Here is a 19,451-nt window from a genome sequence, read left to right on the forward strand (position 1 = left end):
TGAAGGAATTAAAGAGAGCTCCAAGAGAGACAAGGGGATCCAAAAAAAAAGTCCGCTACCCTAGATATTGACACGTTGATGTATCTATGGGGACTAGTTCACTTTTCGGCTTTTTTCGCAGATCACAATGCATGCCAATTGCAATGCTACTTACAGGGATTGATCCTCATTCATTTGTAAGAACTTTGGCCAAATTTGAGCTCATTTGAGTAATTTCGTAGATGTAGCGAAAATAGCCGAAATGAAAATTTGCTACAATATTTATAGTTATGGGTATCATTGTTATTTTTTTTTTGTAAGTCAACTAAATTTTTAAACTGAGTTACTTGATCCGAAAGACTATCTCTCACACACATACAATTTGACAATTTGGACTTGGAAGTTTTGCCAATTTCGACAATTTTTGAAACCAAATTTTAAAAAATTTAAATAATATGAGAAAAATAAGAAACTTTTAATTTGGAACTGAGCCGATGCTTATTGCAAACAATTTTGAGAATTCTCTGAAAAATTCAAATACAACTTTTTATCAACTTTTAAACAGTTTTTAGACAAGCTCGAGGAAATTTTGAGACAATTAAAAAAAATATTGAAAATATTGGTTATAATTCTAATCGGAAATTTTTTTAATTGTAAACAAAAATGACAAAATGACAAAATGACAAAATGACAAAATGACAAAATGACAAAATGACAAAATGACAAAATGACAAAATGACAAAATGACAAAATGACAAAATGACAAAATGACAAAATGACAAAATGACAAAATGACAAAATGACAAAATGACAAAATGACAAAATGACAAAATGACAAAATGACAAAATGACAAAATGACAAAATGACAAAATGACAAAATGACAAAATGACAAAATGACAAAATGACAAAATGACAAAATGACAAAATGACAAAATGACAAAATGACAAAATGACAAAATGACAAAATGACAAAATGACAAAATGACAAAATGACAAAATGACGAAATGACAAAATGACAAAATGACAAAATGACAAAAATGACAAAAATGACAAAAATGATAAAAATGACAAAAATGACAAAAATGACAAAAATGAAAAAAATGACAAAAATGACAAAAATGACAAAAATGACAAAAATGACAAAAATGACAAAAATGACAAAAATGACAAAAATGACAAAAATGACAAAAATGACCAAAATGACAAAAATGACAAAAATGACAAAACTGACAAAAATGACAAAAATGACAAAAATGACAAAAATGACAAAAATGACAAAAAAGACAATAAAGGCAAAAATGACAAAAATGACAAAAATGACAAAAATGACAAAAATGACAAAAATGACAAAAATGACAAAAATGACAAAAATGACAAAAATGACAAAAATGACAAAAATGACAAAAATGACAAAAATGACAAAAATGACAAAAATGACAAAAATGACAAAAATGACAAAAATGACAAAAATGACAAAAATGACAAAAATGACAAAAATGACAAAAATGACAAAAATGACAAAAATGACAAAAATGACAAAAATGACAAAAATGACAAAAATGACAAAATGACAAAAATGACAAAAATGACAAAAATGACAAAACTTACAAAAAAAATCAAAATTACAAAAAATTTCAAAATTACAAAAATTACAAAAATATACAAAAAAATTAAAAATGACAAAAATCACAAAAAAGACAAAAATTACATTGATTACATAAATTACAAAAATAACAAAAAAAAAACAAAAGTTACAAAAATTTAAAAAAATAACAAAAAATAACAAAAAGTACATAAATTTAAAAAAATTACAAAAAATACAAAAGATACAAAAATTACAAAAGTTACAAAAATTTTAAAATTACAAAAATGGCAAAAATGACAAAAATGACAAGAACGACAAAATTGGCAAAAATGGCAAAAAAGACAAAAATGACAAAAGGACAAAAATAACAAAAATTATAAAAATTACAAAAATTACAAAAATTACAAAAATTACAAAAATTACAAAAATTACAAAAATTACAAAAATTACAAAAATTACAAAAATTACAAAAATTACAAAAATTACAAAAATTACAAAAATTACAAAAATTACAAAAATTACAAAAATTACAAAAATTACAAAAATTACAAAAATTACAAAAATTACAAAAATTACAAAAATTACAAAAATTACAAAAATTACAAAAATTACAAAAATTACAAAAATTACAAAAATTACAAAAATTACAAAAATTACAAAAAAATACAAAAAAAACCAAAAATCACAAAAATTACAAAAAGACAAAAATGACAAAAATTACAAAAATTAAAAAAATAACAGAAGTACAAAAATTTAAAAAAAAAAATACAAAAGTACAACAATTACAAAAAATACGAGACAAAAATTACAAAAATGACAAAAATTACAAAAACATTCTCGAATATCCTAATTTTACAAAAAAAATCTTTTGTTTTTATTAAATATTTTTTGTGTTGCAACGTATTTCATTTCTTTGCAAACTGTGTAGTGGAACTGTTCATAAATATCAAACACTGAATAAAATAGATCCTCAAGAAAACTTAGTAAAAAACTAGTTTTTAGGTTAAAAGCGTCTGAAATGAAGAAAATTCTCTCTCTTGTTTAAAAAACTTGCCAAATTCTAATATTTGGTTCAAAGTCATTGAAACCAGTTACCTTGTCTGTTGATTTGTAACCAAAATTTAAAAGATTCCAATTTGAAACCAAAAAATTGAGTGAAGTGATTCAAACACTTTTGAAAAACTGCATATGGGTTCCATACCAAGTGACCATGAAAATGCAACGACCCTCTTCGATTTCGCTCAAAATCAGTAGGGTAACTTATCATAACGTAAATAAGAAAAATCCAAAGTTTTGGGAGAATCGGACCACCCTCCTTCTTCAAATGGCAGCCCCCCCTTTTTTGAAAATTTGGCAATTTTTGCCAAAAAAACTGTTTTTGTTTTTTTAATATCTCAAAAACGGTAGAAGCCACAGATAAGATAAGACCATCCTTATAAAGAATATATTATAAGCTATCAAATGAGTTGGTAGAAAATTTTTGGCAGTGTTGCCAAGCAAGACAATTTTGCATTTTAAAACATAAATTGCGATTATCTCAAAATGCCCCCACTTTTATTTTTGATTTGATGGTGCCAATGGATTCAGCGTGAAATTTTACATAAGATTCACTTATTCACTCAAAAAAATATGAGCCGTTTCGGAGATATCAAGTTTTTAAGATGAGAAGTTTGTGAAATTTCACCGTTACGCCAATACATGTTATAAATACGCCTCCGAAAGGATGGATCTGGTTCCGCATATAGGTACTACAGGGTTCGGCAATTGAACTGCTACATTTCTTCAACAGTAATTATCTCGTTGCACGCGAAACAGTATTGAACGACCCCTCGTAGCTTTGTTTACATAGTCTTAGCTATCATTGCACAGTGGTGCAGAACATCAATCTAGCTGTACGAAATTAATAGCGCCCAGGGATGAAGAGATAGACGTTTGATGTCTTCAGCAACATTGTTCAATTTTACATGGAGCATATTCTAGCATCAAAATTTTTGCCGAGGAGTAACACCAAAGAGTGATGTGATAGGACTTTGACATATTCAACAAACTTATGTATTTCGATCAGATAAACAACTTTGTCGAAGACATCAAAGCCCTAATTTGAAAAATAAAAAAGATAGCATTTTTATCTCGCTATCGGTGAACCCCTCGGCAAAAATTTTGATGCTAGAATATGCTCCATGTAAAATTGAACAATGTTGCTGAAGACATCAAACGTCTATCTCTTCATCCCTGGGCGCTATTAATTTCGTACAGCTAGATTGATGTTCTGCACCACTGTGCAATGATAGTTAAAACTATGTAAACAAAATTACGAGGGGTCGTTCAATACTGTTTCGCGTGCAGCGAGATAATTACTGTTGAAGCAATGTTCAATTGCCGGACCCTGTAGTACCGATATGCGGAACCAGATCCATCCTTTCGGAGGCGTATTTATAAGATGTATTGGCGTAACGGTGAAATTTCACGAACTTCCCATCTTAAAAACTTGATATCTCCGAAACGGCTCATATTTTTTTGAGTGAATAAGTGAATCTTATGTAAAATTTCACGCTGAATCCATTGGCACCATCAAATCAAAAATAAAAGTGGGGGCATTTTGAGATAATCGCAATTTAAGTTTTAAAATGCAAAATTATCTAGTTTGGCAACACTGCCGAAAATTTTCTACCAACTCATTTGATAGCTTATAATATATTCTTTATAAGGATGGTCTTATCTTATCTGTGGCTTCTACCGTTTTCGAGATATTAAAAGAACAAAAACAGTTTTTTTGGCAAAAATTGCCAAATTTTCAAAAAAGGGGAGGCTGCCATTTGAAGGAGGGTGGTCCGATTCTCCCAAAACTTTGGATTTTTCTTATTTACGTTATGATAAGTTACCCTACTGATTTTGAGCGAAATCGAAGAGGGTCGTTGCATTTTCATGGTCACTTGGTATGGAATGACCCATATGTTTATTTTCACATTCAAATAAAAAGAAGATAACTAGTTCGATATAATCCCGATATTGCACTTCCAGTGAAAGAAAGAAGTTATTTCCGGCTGTCGATTTTAAAATTGTTGCACAGTGAAAAAAAGTTTACGGTATCAGTTCTAGTAATCAACTTTTCATTTAAGTTTATAATTATGTATTTACAGAGTGACAATTAAGTTCCCGTACATTTGAAAAATGTTTCAAAATCGTAACTCTGCTTACTAATAAAAAAAGACGAAAAACCTGAATAACAAGCAACATTGTATGGAATCTTGGCAACAAAATCAAACGAAAAAAATTCAAGATTGAATCTTAATTGAGGTTGCCAGATTGCCCGTTTTTATCCGAGTTTGCCCGGATATTCAATACAAAATTTGAAAAAAGTCCGGTCCGGCCCGGTTGCCCATTAAAAAAAGCCCGGATTTTGCCTTGATTTATTCAAGTTATATGCCAAAACAAACAGAAAAAAAAACAAATTGTGTTGTAAAAGTTTTTTTTTATATATGCGTCAAAAACGAATTCGCTGAGCAAGTATTATTATGGAACATTTTTTGAAAGCTTAAATGCAATTTAAAATCTGCTGATGAAAAAATTTTGTTCAAGCTGTTTTTCTTGATTTGTGTTGAGTAATTCCTGGGTTTTAACCAAATTTGCCTGAATATTGCCTGTATTTTAGGTCGACATTTTGGAATCAAATGCCCGGATTTTGCAAAGTTTTTAGATAAAAAACCCGTATTTTTCCGGCCCGGGTACGTGCAAAAAAAATCTGGCAACCTTAATCTAAATGTATTCACACGACCTCAATACATTTCTTCTGTCAGTTACAAATGCCTTCGACTATGCTCGTTGGCACTTTTTCCGTAAATTTTGTTCTAGACCTTATCAGTGCCATTTTTGAGTCTCCAGTCAGGGCCGTAGGAAGAACCGGCTCATGAGGGGGGGGGGGGGGGGTTAGTGACAATTTTTTCTTATAACATATTTGCTTGAACAATGCATACACAAGTGAAAAAATGAACATGTACAAAGTACAGATTATTAAGGTTAAAGTTATTTAGCATTAAAAGCTATTTATTTATTTTTGGAAATAAGTCCTTGGAGTTGCCGATTTTTTCCTTGAAGCTTTAAAAAATATGGGGACTTGTGATAAAGCTCAGTTGGTAAATCAGTTGCCCTCTGAGTTGATGTCCGTGAGTTCGAGCCCAAGAGTAAACGTCGAACACAGTTGTTCCAGATAAGTTTTTGAATGACGAGTGACAGAATAATATAGAAACGACTATAATCGGAACTAAAAAAAATGAACGCTTCATTTAGATAAAAAAAAACCTTTTTTTACTCACTAACATTAGCCAGCTAATTCTTTCGTACCACAAGCATAACCATTTTAAGCATGGATGAAAATGTACCAAATATTAAGAAATAAAAGTAAAAAATTAGGTTTACGTTTCAAATAAGGTTTATTTTCTACTCTTGTAAAATCGATTATAATTTAAGATATTAGACAGAACCATTGATTTTGAATAATCTGCAATATATGTAAATAAGTTTAACTAAAATTTCCAGCTGAATTTTTATCTGAAAATGAAAAACAAGTTCAAAGATTATCATTTTTTATTTTATATTTGATAATTTAAATCCTGTAATTAATGTTTTCAAAATTAAAAACTAAATTTTCAAATAAAAAACCATTTCTTTCAAATGAATCCAGATCTTTCTTTTTATATGTGATTTTCGCCAGGTTTGTGTTTCCAAACTGGCTTTGATTGAATTTGATATTTTGAATCAAGAATCAAAGTTATGAAACTGCGATCTCCATCAATTTGAATCCTCAATGAAATTTTAACATTGATATATAAGTATTGATTATAAAACTTAAATTTGATCTTAATCTGAATACAAACCTTGGATTTTAGTTCCAAATATGAATTCTACATTTTGAACCCAAAATCAAAACCTTAATCTAAATTCCAGACTAGAAATCCTATAAATTTGAAGCAAAAAGCGAAATTTTTATCAGAACCCTTAACCAGAAATCGTTAATTTGATTCTGATTTTATGGTTTTCAATATGATTTTTTTTTTCAATTATTTATTCGTAATTGAACTTGTTAATTTAATTTAAATTGTGAATGATGAAATTGTTTCACAATTGTCAATTATGGACTCATGGAACTTTCTTATGTTTCAGGATAAAATTTCAGATCCAAACCTTAAAAATGGTTCGAATTTTAATTTTTTTTTCATAATCCGAAATTATGAGTTTCGAGTATGGAAAATTCATCACATTTTAGATTGAAATTCAACACAAAGGTTCGAAGCAGGATTCTATACCAATGATGATCTAAACTGAAAATCAAGAACAATAAACTGGACTTACTAAATAGATATTTTTCCGCGAGTATACGGGCTGGGAAAATTCAGGAAATTTTATCCTAAAACCTTGCAAAAAATGACATATTGTTTCAGAATTTTCCCAAAAATCCGGCCAATATGCTGGCAAATTTCCGTTCCATCCATATTTCCATTAAAATCAAGGAGAAAAACACATGGAAAACTGTTATTAATTTTTTCGAAACATATCAGCCCATTCAGAATAATATTTAAGGCTTCTAAAAAATCGTTTATATGTACATGTGTAAAAAATGATTGGGCGCAAGATACATAATTCTAAGAACTCAATTGAAATTTTCGTTTGATTTTGCGAATAGAGTGAGAAAATCTGGTCAAATTTCGGACAATAGCCAAGCTTCTCTAACTTTATTAGGATTGAATATTTGGGACTCAATTAATATCAACAAGTGATAAATTTATTGAAAAACTGTTGTAGAATTGTGGTCTTGAAATGAAATTTCGAGGTTTTGGAGTCGGGATTGTTACACTATTGTTACTCTTGAATGATTTTAACTGTTCATTAAATTTTGATAAGAAATTTCAAATTTTATGTTTAGTGAAAAAATATTTTACTTGGCATTTTTCGACCTTCATGGGGGGGGGGGGGGGAGGGTAAACCCCAAAACCTCCCCCGTTCCTACGGCCATGTCTCCAGTACCTCATCGATCGTAAAGCCGAGAATTTCTCCTGCAAGATGGGTTACTTGTGATGTTCCTTTAGATATAATCCTGTGAGTTTGGCAGGCTGGTATTCTTGACCCGAAGGCTTGAAAAAGCGAAAAAAAACACCTTTTTCAATGGAATTCGTGTGGCTCTAAGTCTACTGGAGCTGTGAATCCATCTGGACCAAAAGGCTGAGTTGTTCATGGCTTCAGTACATCACGGAGGACTTGTTACTGAGTTGTTAGCAGTATTTTTTTTTTTAAATTACACTTCAGAAACAGCTCAGGGGTCCTTCCAGAGACACGGGTTTGATCTTTTTCACGGAAAAAGCCGCATAAATTTTAAGGATACTTTTTTTTTGCTGTATCTGCATCTTGCATCTGCTGACCCTCCTTGAGCAATTGGTGGTAGTGATGTGGATCAGTTGTGAAAATCTTTTCGTTGGTGGAGAAAACCTGTTAAAAGTTGCAGTAACGAGTAGCGTCGAAGGCACGTTCCACTTACTGAACAAATGTATGGAAGTCTACAGAAGGTATTTTGAGTTTTCAATATTTTTTCGGTTTAACGAACCTGAAAGCCAAGATTCCCAAAAATGTTACTATTGTTTGGTTGATTCGATTTGATTATATATAGAAAAGTTTTAGGTTGTTGAAGTATAAAAAAAATACGGGTACTTTATTTTCACCCTGTATATGTATTCAAAATTTTTCAAGTCATATTATTTCAATTACATTTTGCTTTTCTTTGCAGATCCATTAATTCTTGTTTTATCATCCTTATTTTTTTAATACCCATCTGTTTACATTTTGTTTTAGGTTTTCATTGTTATAATTATTTCCAATTTTTCTCTAGTAATTTACTTACGACGAACAATGATTTCGAGAAAACTAATTGAAGGTTTCATCTCATTCCAGGATCCCTCCGAGCTACAGCATGACATCTCCGGGTGTTTCCCAGTGGACCGTTAACGAGAGTAGCATCGCGACGCAGACAACCCAAACCGATGCCGCCTATTGGGCCGACCGAGGCGATTCGTTCGATTCCTCTAAAAGCTACTCACTTGGATCGCGATATTCGACACTGAGCAAACATCATCGATCCCGGAGTGTCCCCTCGATTCGGTGTGCCATCTGCCGGCAGAGCCACCAATCGACGGCCCTCAGACCCTCGGAAAGTATGCATTATACACCGCGAGTCACATTCCAGGAACCGGCGCACAAAATCCGAGGATCCTTGCCGGATTTGAGACATGACTGTAACTGTCCGAGACGATATGGTGGTCCCTCTCTTTATAGGATCCACGGAGATTCTGGGGGATCCACGGATAGTTTGTTGGAGGAGGCTGAGGATTTCATGAGACGATCGATTGAGGGAAATATCATGATGGAGGATCCAGGTGGCCATTGTGAGCCTCCTCTTCCACCGGTTCCAATTCATCACGTCGCCACCGGATCGGCCAAACATCGACGATGCTCGGAGAACGACATTCAACGAGGTGGGTCCTTCAAATCAAATTTAAGGGGTCACAAGCTCAGACATTCCTTTCTCAATCCCATACAGATTACATCCCCTCGAAACAGGCACTGCCATTCCTGCCAAAAACCGCCAAATGCCTGAAGCCGGGCCATCTGGCCAAAGTGATAGCCCGGAATGGGCGGGTGGTGGTCGGTCGGGTTCGCTATATTGGACCGCTGCTGAGTGCTGCTTCTGGTGGGGGCCTCTCGGATGTGGATTCGGTGGAGGATAGCTACGTGGGACTGCAACTGCCGAACAATCTGGGGGATTGCGACGGTACCATCGATGGGAAGAAGTTCTTCAAGTGGTAAGTGATATTTTTTTTTTCAGAAAGCAGGTATGCAACTTTTGCTATTTTGTTTGTCAACTTCTAATTTAACAATCTGAAAGTGAAAGTATATTTGATTTAACGATGCATTAGCGATAGCTGAAATCTTTTCAATCAAGAATCCTTCAATCAGACAAATCAACGTTATGAATTTTCTCTTCTCGCTCGTGTATCGGATTAGTTCGCCAGTTATGTTTCTCCAGAATTTAAATTGAAATTACATTCTGATTCGTTGATGTGTATAGAAAGTATTGGTACTGGACCTGGTTTCTAAATAACTCTAAATTAAGTTGTTTAGAACCCAGATCCAGTACCTACTCAAGCAGTCTTCCTAAAAGGTCAAACACAGCTTAATCAGCATAATCAATGTGCTTAAAATCGTTTTATTCAGCCAAAAAATAATGTTCTTATTGAAATTTTAAAGTTTCATAACATATTTGAACGGCCTTCTGTTCAGCTTACAAGTAATCGTGTAATCAGCAAAAAAAATCTCTTCTCTCCTCTTTTACTTCGGTCTCTACTAACCCATGTGGTGCTGCCGGTTTCTCGGCATCCATCTTTATTCCTCCCATCACCGCAATTCATCTTACTATATTGTTTTGTTTATTACTTTGTTTGATATATGCCGGCACGCACGCCAGTTCTGCTACACCTTTGTTAATGAAATAAAATTAGTCCTGATACCAGATTTGAACCGCGACCTTTCAAGATGAAAGCCAAACACGCTGCCACGAGGCCACACCTAGATGTTGCTTTACCAGCAGCTTAAATTCGAAGTGGTAATAAGCTTTCCTGGAATACCGGCAAGGGCAGCCAGTGGCCAGCAGCGAAGACGCATTTTAATTATTACTCTGAAATATGTCAAACAGCATATAAATCAAACATTTTTTTAAATAATATCGTTTTTTAAAAAAATGGAAATCCATGTTAATAACTTTTAAGCAAAAATTTGTACAAATACTTGAGTTTATCTAGATATTTAATTCATGAATTGCTTCAACTGACTTTCAATGTGTGTAAAATTTGTGGTATTAAATACATTTAGACGATTTTTTTTCAAGTGATAAAAAATACTCTTTTCAGAAACAATCCTTTGTGAGTTAGCTTTAAGTTGTTCTGAGTTGAAGTTTCAATATAAATTAAACATGTCAACAATTTTCAAGCTACAAAAATTATTTATCGATTATAAGCTCCTTTCTGATGTTTGTTCACATTTTATTTAAAAAAAAGAATTGTTCAAAGTCTGTTTGTAGAATGGCCATCATTTTTCGGCAGAAGTATTTTTTTATTAGTAGCTATCTCCAAAACTGTTCAATAAATTTTCAGAAAATGTTGTACAGTGTTGCATTTTTTTCGAGTACAGACCTTATTATACATTCTCGAGCTAAAGGATGTCTTAATGATGAAGAGTAATTTCAGTAATGGCGTAAGTAAGTTTTCGAGGGTCTAATATTTAATTTTAGTACAAAACACATGTATCTGTATATTTATTTAAAAAAAAAACTAAAATGACACCTCATTAGCAAATTCAAATTTGATGCAGTGAATAGAAGAATTTAATATTGTGATCTGAAAACCGCCCACGATTTTATTTTAATGTCCTAGAACTTGAACGATTTTCTTGTTCTATTCCAAAACTCTTAATACACTAGTTTATTTATTTATTTCGTCAACGTAACGTAGACTAGTTTGACACATGGATATTTCCTTAAGAATAGGTTTAAGTAGTGTCTGCTTTAAAATTTTTCTTAAGAGTTTAGATTTCTTCGATGAAAATATTGTTTGAGTTTTTGCCGAGACATTGTAAAGTCAATGGTTTCGCAGTGTTGATTGTAAGAGGCCATCATGCGATTTATTGGCCCGTTTTTCGCGTAGTCTATGCGATAGTGATTCATGAAAAATAAATTTCTAGTTTGGAGTTGCCGAGAAGGTGCATAAAATTTCAATTTTGATAGAAGTTCTTTTGAGTCTATACGCTGCGAAACGATATCGTTTACAAATATAACCATTGCGTATTCACGGCGTTCTTTTAGTGCTTGCAGTGCATACAGCGCGCTTTATATGATGGAAGTGGAAGTGATGTCCAACCTTATTTTCGAAGGGCATATAGTAGAAATTGCTTTTGTACTGATTCTATTCTTTCTTCGTGTGAAATTGAATATGGGGACCAAACAATGCTGCAATATTCCAGTAAAGACCTTACATAGGCAATATATAGTATTTTTATTGTGTATGGGTCTTGAAAATTAAAGCAAAAGCGTTAAATAAAGCCCAGCATGTTATTTGTCCTATGGATGATAGTGTTGTTATGGTCTGTGAAAGTAAGTTTGGAGTCCAAGATAATTCCTTAATCCCCGACTCGTTCACTTTTTTCTACATTCTGATCTCCTAATGTAATTGTGATGTTTGGTGTTGTTCCTTTTCTGCTAAATGATATTAAGTTGCATTTTTACACTGAGCTTCAGAAGGCTTTTTTTTGCACCACAGGTAGAAAATGTGAATTTCAATCTGGAATATGCAGATGTCTTCTTCATTTCTTTTTTCCAAATAAAGCTTCATGTCGTCGACATAAATGAGCATTTTGAGATTATTGAGAATAAAGAAAATATCTTTTACATATAGTATGAAAAGTAGAGGTCCTAAATGAGATCCTTGCGGAACTCCTGAAGTGACTTGAATAGGGAGCGATTTCTTTCCATTGAAGTTTATTATTTGTTGGCGATGCGTTAGGTATGATTCAAGCCATTTCAGGAGTTGAGATTTTATTCCATTTTTTTTGTAATTTGAAAAGAAGCATTGGTATGTCTATGCGGTCAAATGCCTTACTGAAGTCTGTATAAAGAGCTTCCACATGGTTGCCATCATCCATTGCATTCAATGAAAAGTCTATAAATTCAATTAAACTAGTTGAAGTTGAACGGCCTTTAAAAAGCCATGTTGCCTGTCAGTTATTCGGTTCTTAATTTTAGAAAATAATTTTTCGTTTATAATTGCTTCAAAAAGCTTTGGAATGCAAAAGATAATGGCTATTCCGCGATAATTTCGAATCTCAGACTTTCGACCAGATTGAACATAGGCACTAAAAATATGCTTTTCCAAATTTTAGGAAAACTTCCTGATTTCAATGACATATTGAAAAGCCGAAACAATGGAGCTGTCAGTTCCATAAACTTTTAATGAATACAGGAGGAATTCCGTCTGGTCCTGGACCTTTCGAAGCGTTTAGATTTTTTAGTCCTTGCAGAATATCCTGCACATGAACTTGATTAATGCTAATGTCCCTTGAGAATTCTGGAAAAAATGAAAAATAATCGCGATCACGATCTTCTTCATTAAATGTCGTATAAATTTCTCGAAAGAAATTTACAAAAAGATTTGCTCCGAGTTATCACCGACATGTTCGTCAAGGTGCATTTTTGACCGAAAATTCCCAGTATTCAACTTTGTTTTCACGTAGTTGAAAAAATTCTTTGGACAAGTCTTTATTTCAAGTTCAGTTTTAGCATTGTATTCTTCAAGTGCATTGCTGATGGCCAAGTTCAGTTGATCACATGAGTTCAAATACGATGCTAAATTTTCATTAGTATTGTGCTTTTTGTAAAATTTATGTGCTTTCTGTTTCCGATTCTTTAAGTTCATGATTAGATAACACGATATTTCCAAAAGAATCGGCTAATATAAATTTTAACCCTTCGTTTCATAAAGTAACAAATTTGCAACAATTTATGTATAAAAAAAAAAGAGAAAAACGTATTTTATTTTAAATTTTTTTCTTGATGTACTCGGTATTTGCAACCATTTAAAATGATTTTCAATGAAAAATAAAAAATCATGAAATGAAGGGTTCAAGATTTCAAATGGAATGTTGTTTGAGCTTGTATCATTCCCATGCAAAAATATCCTATTAATATATTTTTATCAATTTGGTAGAAATAAAATAAAAATAAAAACATTTTTTTAAATTTTTTTTTTCAGATTAAATTAACAGAAATTGCAAAATTTGCTACCCAAATTGACACGAAATTGAGCGAAATAAATGACTGGAAAAATCTGTGAACACCGTTACTCGACCAATTTTTTTGTAAAAAGTTTTTATTCTTGATCTTTTCAATTCATATTTCTTAACAATGTTATAAATACCAAGCAAGCTTTATTTTCAAAAATTGCATGTCACGATCAAATTATTTTATTAAACAGTATCGCAATAAGCAATCTTTTAAGGTCAAAATCCTATTTTCTCATTAAAATTTAACTCATCAACCTTCACGTCAATAAAAAGTGATGAACCAGATTTAAGCACACAATTGTAAACAAGCAAAATGAGTTTGGCTCCTTAAAACCTAAAGGCATGAGCCGTTTCAAATAAAAATGTTACAGAAAAAAAACCTCCACGTCGAAATTTTATTTTGTCACTTTTTGAAACACTTTAAATCAAAACTATTTGTTATGTTTCCAAAGCACATTTGGTGAGATTTAGACTCTATGTGATTAGGTTTTTTTCAACAAATTATGGATCGCACACGTTCTACACACTCAGGCAATAAAGGTTAATAAAATAAATCTCAACGTAAAAGAAACAGTGCTAGAAATTCCTGTAAGCGAACACTCATTTTTGAGGTTTTTAAGTAGTACCATTTGATAGTTCTTTGAAAATTACACTTATTTTTCTAAACACAACAAAAATCTATTGTAAATAGCTGAGCGAAACACACATTTTTGGGTGGAAATCCCTAATGGCTTTATTGAGAGAAGTAGGCGTTGACCTGATGGCATCGGCCTTTTTTTTTTCGTTCTAGTGAAAATGAACAATAATTTTATAATTTCTATATGAATTTTTGTTAGAAATCTTTAAAAAATGTGTTAAACGCCTAGACGGATGTGTGTTGAATGATTTAAAACCAAAAGTCGGTGGTCTTGTGGTTTTGGTTCACCTGCTGTCTTAAATTTTGTATTAGAGAATGTGTTGAACAGTCTGTTTGTTTTACTAGAGTAAGCTTCAAAAGGGCAAGAAGAAAATAATATTTTCTGGGACTAGAATTCGTATCCTATTGATTATAAGTTCTGCATTTTGTTGCTCAATTTAATAAAATGCTATTGGGCGAAGAAATATGATTCGGTCATGTGATTCATTATGATTCTGCTGAAATAGTTGGGGCAGTGGTTTATTTTTGGAATTGTGTTTGGTGTTGTTGTGGTTGTGGGAAAGTAAATTCATCGGGAAGTTAACTAAGAAAAAAAGCACTAAAATTCCGAAAAGTGATTCATAAGCACTTGCTGGATTATTAAGCAACAGAGACTGGAAGGTGCAGGGATAGTCACCATTAGTACAACAGGACCATCAAATACAAATCAATCCATGCTGCTTCCTTCCCTCATTGCTATCAATGGACTTTGGTGAGATTGTTTCATTTTATTTTAATCAATTTATACCTATTTCGTTAATCCTATTTGCCATGTAGGATTTCCCACATAAACATCCCTTCCAAAACCTTTCTGAAACAGCTTTATGGGTCGTATGAGTTCTCTGCACCTAAAAAGTTATTTTTGCTGTTTCAGATAATCCCTTCTATGATTACATTGACTAGTCACGGTGTGCATCATGTTACCACACTGATCTTCAAGGGCAGTACTTGAAATGAAAATTGAATCCAGATACTCATTTTGGCATCTTGCGTTGTCCTTGATTATCAGTTGCACCTCGTGTATCAGCCAATGCTGATGTGTGTAATCGCCCTATGCTAAATCCCTATAGGCTTTATTGATACATACCATGCACTTGCGTCCTGAGAGTCAGAATTTTCAAATAACTCCTACAGCAAAAACTTTCTGTGTTTCTCGAAGACGATGATTCAACGCATTCGAAAATAACTTTTGTTTATGACCTCTATCAAGAATTTGAAAAGACTAACAAAACTTACAAAACATGGCCAAACATGGTCAAATTTGTTAAAATGATGAAAAAAATCTTTCAAAATTAAAAAAAAAGTCAAACGACTCATTTTGCTTCATATTTTATGTAAACCCGAGCAAGTCCGGGTAAAATCAGCTAGTATTATATATATTTTTGAATGAATTTTTTTTTAAATCGTGCTGAAGCGATAATTTAGACTTGTGACCTGGCACACGGATTTTCATATGTCCAGAAGAGAAGTTTAAAATTACATCTGCTGTAGGAACAAGCGGAAAGAACCCAATTGCCCAATAGCATTTTCTAAAGCTTAATTTTATTTTATTTTTGCTTTTCACTGTTTTGAAGCATCAACATTCGATCAAATCTTAGTTTATCATTAACCGTAAATGCAAAGAATAACTGTTGTTTTCAAACAACAAAAACTAAAATCAAATAAGAAAGAAATATGTTTATTTCCAAAATGCGTGTACATTTTTGAATCAATCGAACACAAAAGTTGAGCTGTTAGCTAACAGTAAAATCAAAGTTTATCATTTACAAATAAGTAGTTCTTAGATAGCCTCTGTTTTGATATTTAAAAATGTATCCCTCGACAAATTTTACATTTTAAGCACTCGCAATCACTTTTTTGCACTCTTTGAAAATTAATCAGTTGAAATTTCCCAAACCTTTTTAGAGTGTATCAACCATTTTGAAAAATATTTACAACTTTGACGCGTAAAAACATAACAATATTTAAAAAAGCACCTCAATCCCATCATGTTTATCTGAATTGAAAACGATAATTTTAGTGTAACTGAATATTGATACCTCATTAGCATTCCAGATTGCCTGGTTTTCTCGGGGCTTACCCAGATTTTCAAAAATCGATTGCCCGAATATTGGAAAAAAGGGCAAATTTTTTTCCAGGGCTATTTACAACTGTTACAAAATTCCTAATTTTCAACTTGTTTTAGCGAACAAATTCGCATGCAATTTTTCAAAATTGTGAGATAAAATTTGATCGCCGCTTATGTGCCTTGTTAAAAATCATTTTTCGAGTGTTTATTTTTCATTTTTTTTTTCTTGCCTTTTGATGGAAAATACCTAGATTTTGAATAGATTTACCAGGATGTTACCCGGTTTTGAGTTTAACATTTAGAAACCCAAATCCCATATTTGCCGGCCTCAGAAAAATTCTGAGAAGCTTACTCAATAAATAACGCGTTGAAAAAATGAATAGACACAAGAAGTTCAAATACAAAATTCCATAACTAAGAATTCAGAATAGCAAATTCCAGTTTGAGAGCTTTTCATACTCGAATTAACATTAAGAATGAATGAAAATTTCAAATCACAAAATCTATTTGAAAACTTAATCACAGGCTAAATAATTGTTTACAATAACTTCATTCAGCTTTTTACCCCGAAGCATTTTTTTATCAATAAATTGTATGTATTGAAAACGAAAAAAAATGTAAACCTTTAAGTCTTTGAACACTTTTAAATTTCAAGTGTGATGTGTGCAGCCAATATTTACCAAAAGCACACATTTATTTTTCATTTTCGATTAAGAGTTTATCACCGTTGATTTATTTTTATTTATTTTAGTTTAAAACTTTAAAAGTATCCTTGAATTGATTTTGCCAGTTGAAAATTTTAACCTAAAATAGACTGTTTCTTTATTATTTGTCACGAACTTTCAATAAAGGCTGCAAACTATTATAGATTTGTACTGGTCAAGCAGCAGCAGCTTTAGCTAGCATTATTGATGAATAATATACAATGTATGGAATTTCATTTTTCATTCAATTGGACTGATAATGCTGAATAATCACTTGTGACATAAAATGAGATTTTTTAATATTCCAGCTGTATTCTGAAGACACGATTGCTTGATGTCACGAATTTTGACAATTTTAACCAGTTGTCTGGAGCATAAATTTTGAATAATAAAATTTTCAATTACATAAATTTTACTTGAATTTCACTTTATACTAGTGGATTTTAGAAAGGATTAGCTAAACCTTTGGGAAGCTGGATAGATTTTAGAAAATGTATTTCCCTTTACTTTGTTATTTTAAAAGCTTTTCTTTGCCGAAGAAATTATAATTATTCTGGTTTTGTAAATATGTCCAAATCTTTCACTTTAAGGGGGAGTAGGGTCTAACACTTTCAAAAATCGATTTTTTATTTTTTTTATTTTCTTATTGAAAAACATTTCAAGAATGTTGTGTCAAATTTTCAAGTCAATCGAAGCTAAACTGTAGAAATTATAGGCCTTTATATCCTCTTATCTAATACTGCAAGAATTCGGCAGCAGAAACTCCAAACGCGTTTTTCTCGAGAGCACATTTTTAAAGTCCGTGGACATCGTCATTTGAAAACTACTTCACTGATTCTTTTCAAATTTGGAACATATTTTCTACATATAACATACCAAACCCCAACGATTTTCTTTTTTTTTTACTTTGGGGAGACCGCCAGATAAAAAATGGCGGATTTTTTCGCGAAAAATCGTAGTTTTTACTTCAAACAGTCACAAAAATTTCGTAACATTTTTTTTTAAGTTAAATAAAATCGTTGGGGTCCGGAAAAACCTCTATTAAAAATATTTTGCTCTGATTTTTTGACTTCAGATGATTCTGTGCTGAGATACAGTGTTCCACCGCAAATCTTGTTTTCTAAAAGGTATCCTCGAAAGTGCTCCTTCACCGGCTCATTTTTCAATATTTTTCTACGAAAAAATTACTAAATGTTCTTTTAACAATGCTTTGTATAATGCAAAAAATTTAAATACGCAAATTATATGCAAATTTTCACCATCGTGAAAATGGTGTTTTTTTATACCCGTTAGACCCTAAATCCCCCCCCCCCCCCCCCCCTGAATGGATTAAGAAAAAGAATAGCTCAAAATCTGTTTATAGATTGGCCATTATTTTTCGGCCGAAGTATTTTTTTATTAGTAGCTATCTCTAAAACTGCTCAATAAATTTTCAGAAAATGTTGTACAGTGTTGCATTTTTTTCGAGTACAGACCTTATTAAGTATACATTCTCGAACCAAAGGATGTCTTAATGATGAATAGTAGTTTCAGTAATGAAGTAAGTAAGTTTTTGAGGGTCAAAAATTTAATTTTTGTACAAAAAACATTTAAATTTATTTAAAAAAAACTAAAATGATACTTCATTAGAAAATTCGAACTTGGAGAAGTGAATAGAAGAATTGAATATGGGATCTGAAAACCGCCCTCGGTTTTAGTTTTCTGTCCTAGAACTTGCCCGATTTCCTTTTTCTGTGCCAAACCTCTAATTACACTAGATAATACGATATTTCTAGGAGAACCGGCTAATACAAATTTTAATGATTTCAAATGGAATGTTGCTTGAGCTTATATTTCCTTGCAAAAATGTCCTATTTATATATTTTTATTAATTTTGTAGATGTGGAATAATAGTAAGAATTTTTTCAATTTGTTTATCAAGATTGAATTACCAAAAACTGTAAAAGTTTCGACACTAATTTACACTATTTGAAACAGTTTAAATCAGAACTATTTGTTATGTTTCCGAAGCACAATTGGTGAGATTTGGACTCTACCGTAAGGTTGCCAGATTGCCCAGTTTTATCCTAGTTTGCCCGGATATTTGATACAAAATTTGGGAACATTCCGGCCAGGCCCGGTTACCCGGATTTCATTGAAAAATGCCCGGATTATTTCACTTTACCTGGCCAATCAAACGAAAAAATGTGTTTTAAAATTTTTTTACTAAGCCACCAAAACAATTTTTTTTAAACAGATTTTGAAAAAATAGTTATGAAAGGTTTTTTCGAAGCCTAAAATACGATTTAAAATCTGTTTATGAATTTTTATGAAAAAAAAAAATTTTCTCAAATTTTTTATCTTGATTTTTGTTGAATAATTTCTGTGTGATGACAAAACTTTTCCGGATTTTGCCCGGATTTTTAGTCGTCAGTTTTGAAATGTAATGCCTGGATTTTGACAGGTTTTTATAGAAAATTGCCCGGTTTGTCCGGCCCGGATACGTGCTGAAAATATTCTGGCAACCTTTCTCTATCGGATTTAGTTTTTTCAACAAACCTTAAAGTTCAAATTTATTCATGT

General features: G+C 31.9%; 1 protein-coding gene across 1 annotated transcript in view; it reads left to right on the top strand.

Moving 5' to 3' along the window:
* Window positions 1-19,451, top strand: part of LOC129750160 (uncharacterized) — a 183,309-nt gene that overhangs the window by 137,049 nt on the left and 26,809 nt on the right. The window contains exons 5-6 of the mRNA XM_055745406.1: window positions 8,507-9,087; window positions 9,153-9,414. Coding sequence (XP_055601381.1) covers window positions 8,507-9,087; window positions 9,153-9,414 — 843 coding nt within the window. The remainder of the gene's footprint in view (window positions 1-8,506; window positions 9,088-9,152; window positions 9,415-19,451) is intronic.

Source organism: Uranotaenia lowii, chromosome 2 (assembly GCF_029784155.1).
Source record: "Uranotaenia lowii strain MFRU-FL chromosome 2, ASM2978415v1, whole genome shotgun sequence".
NCBI classification, from domain to species: Eukaryota; Metazoa; Arthropoda; class Insecta; order Diptera; family Culicidae; genus Uranotaenia; species Uranotaenia lowii.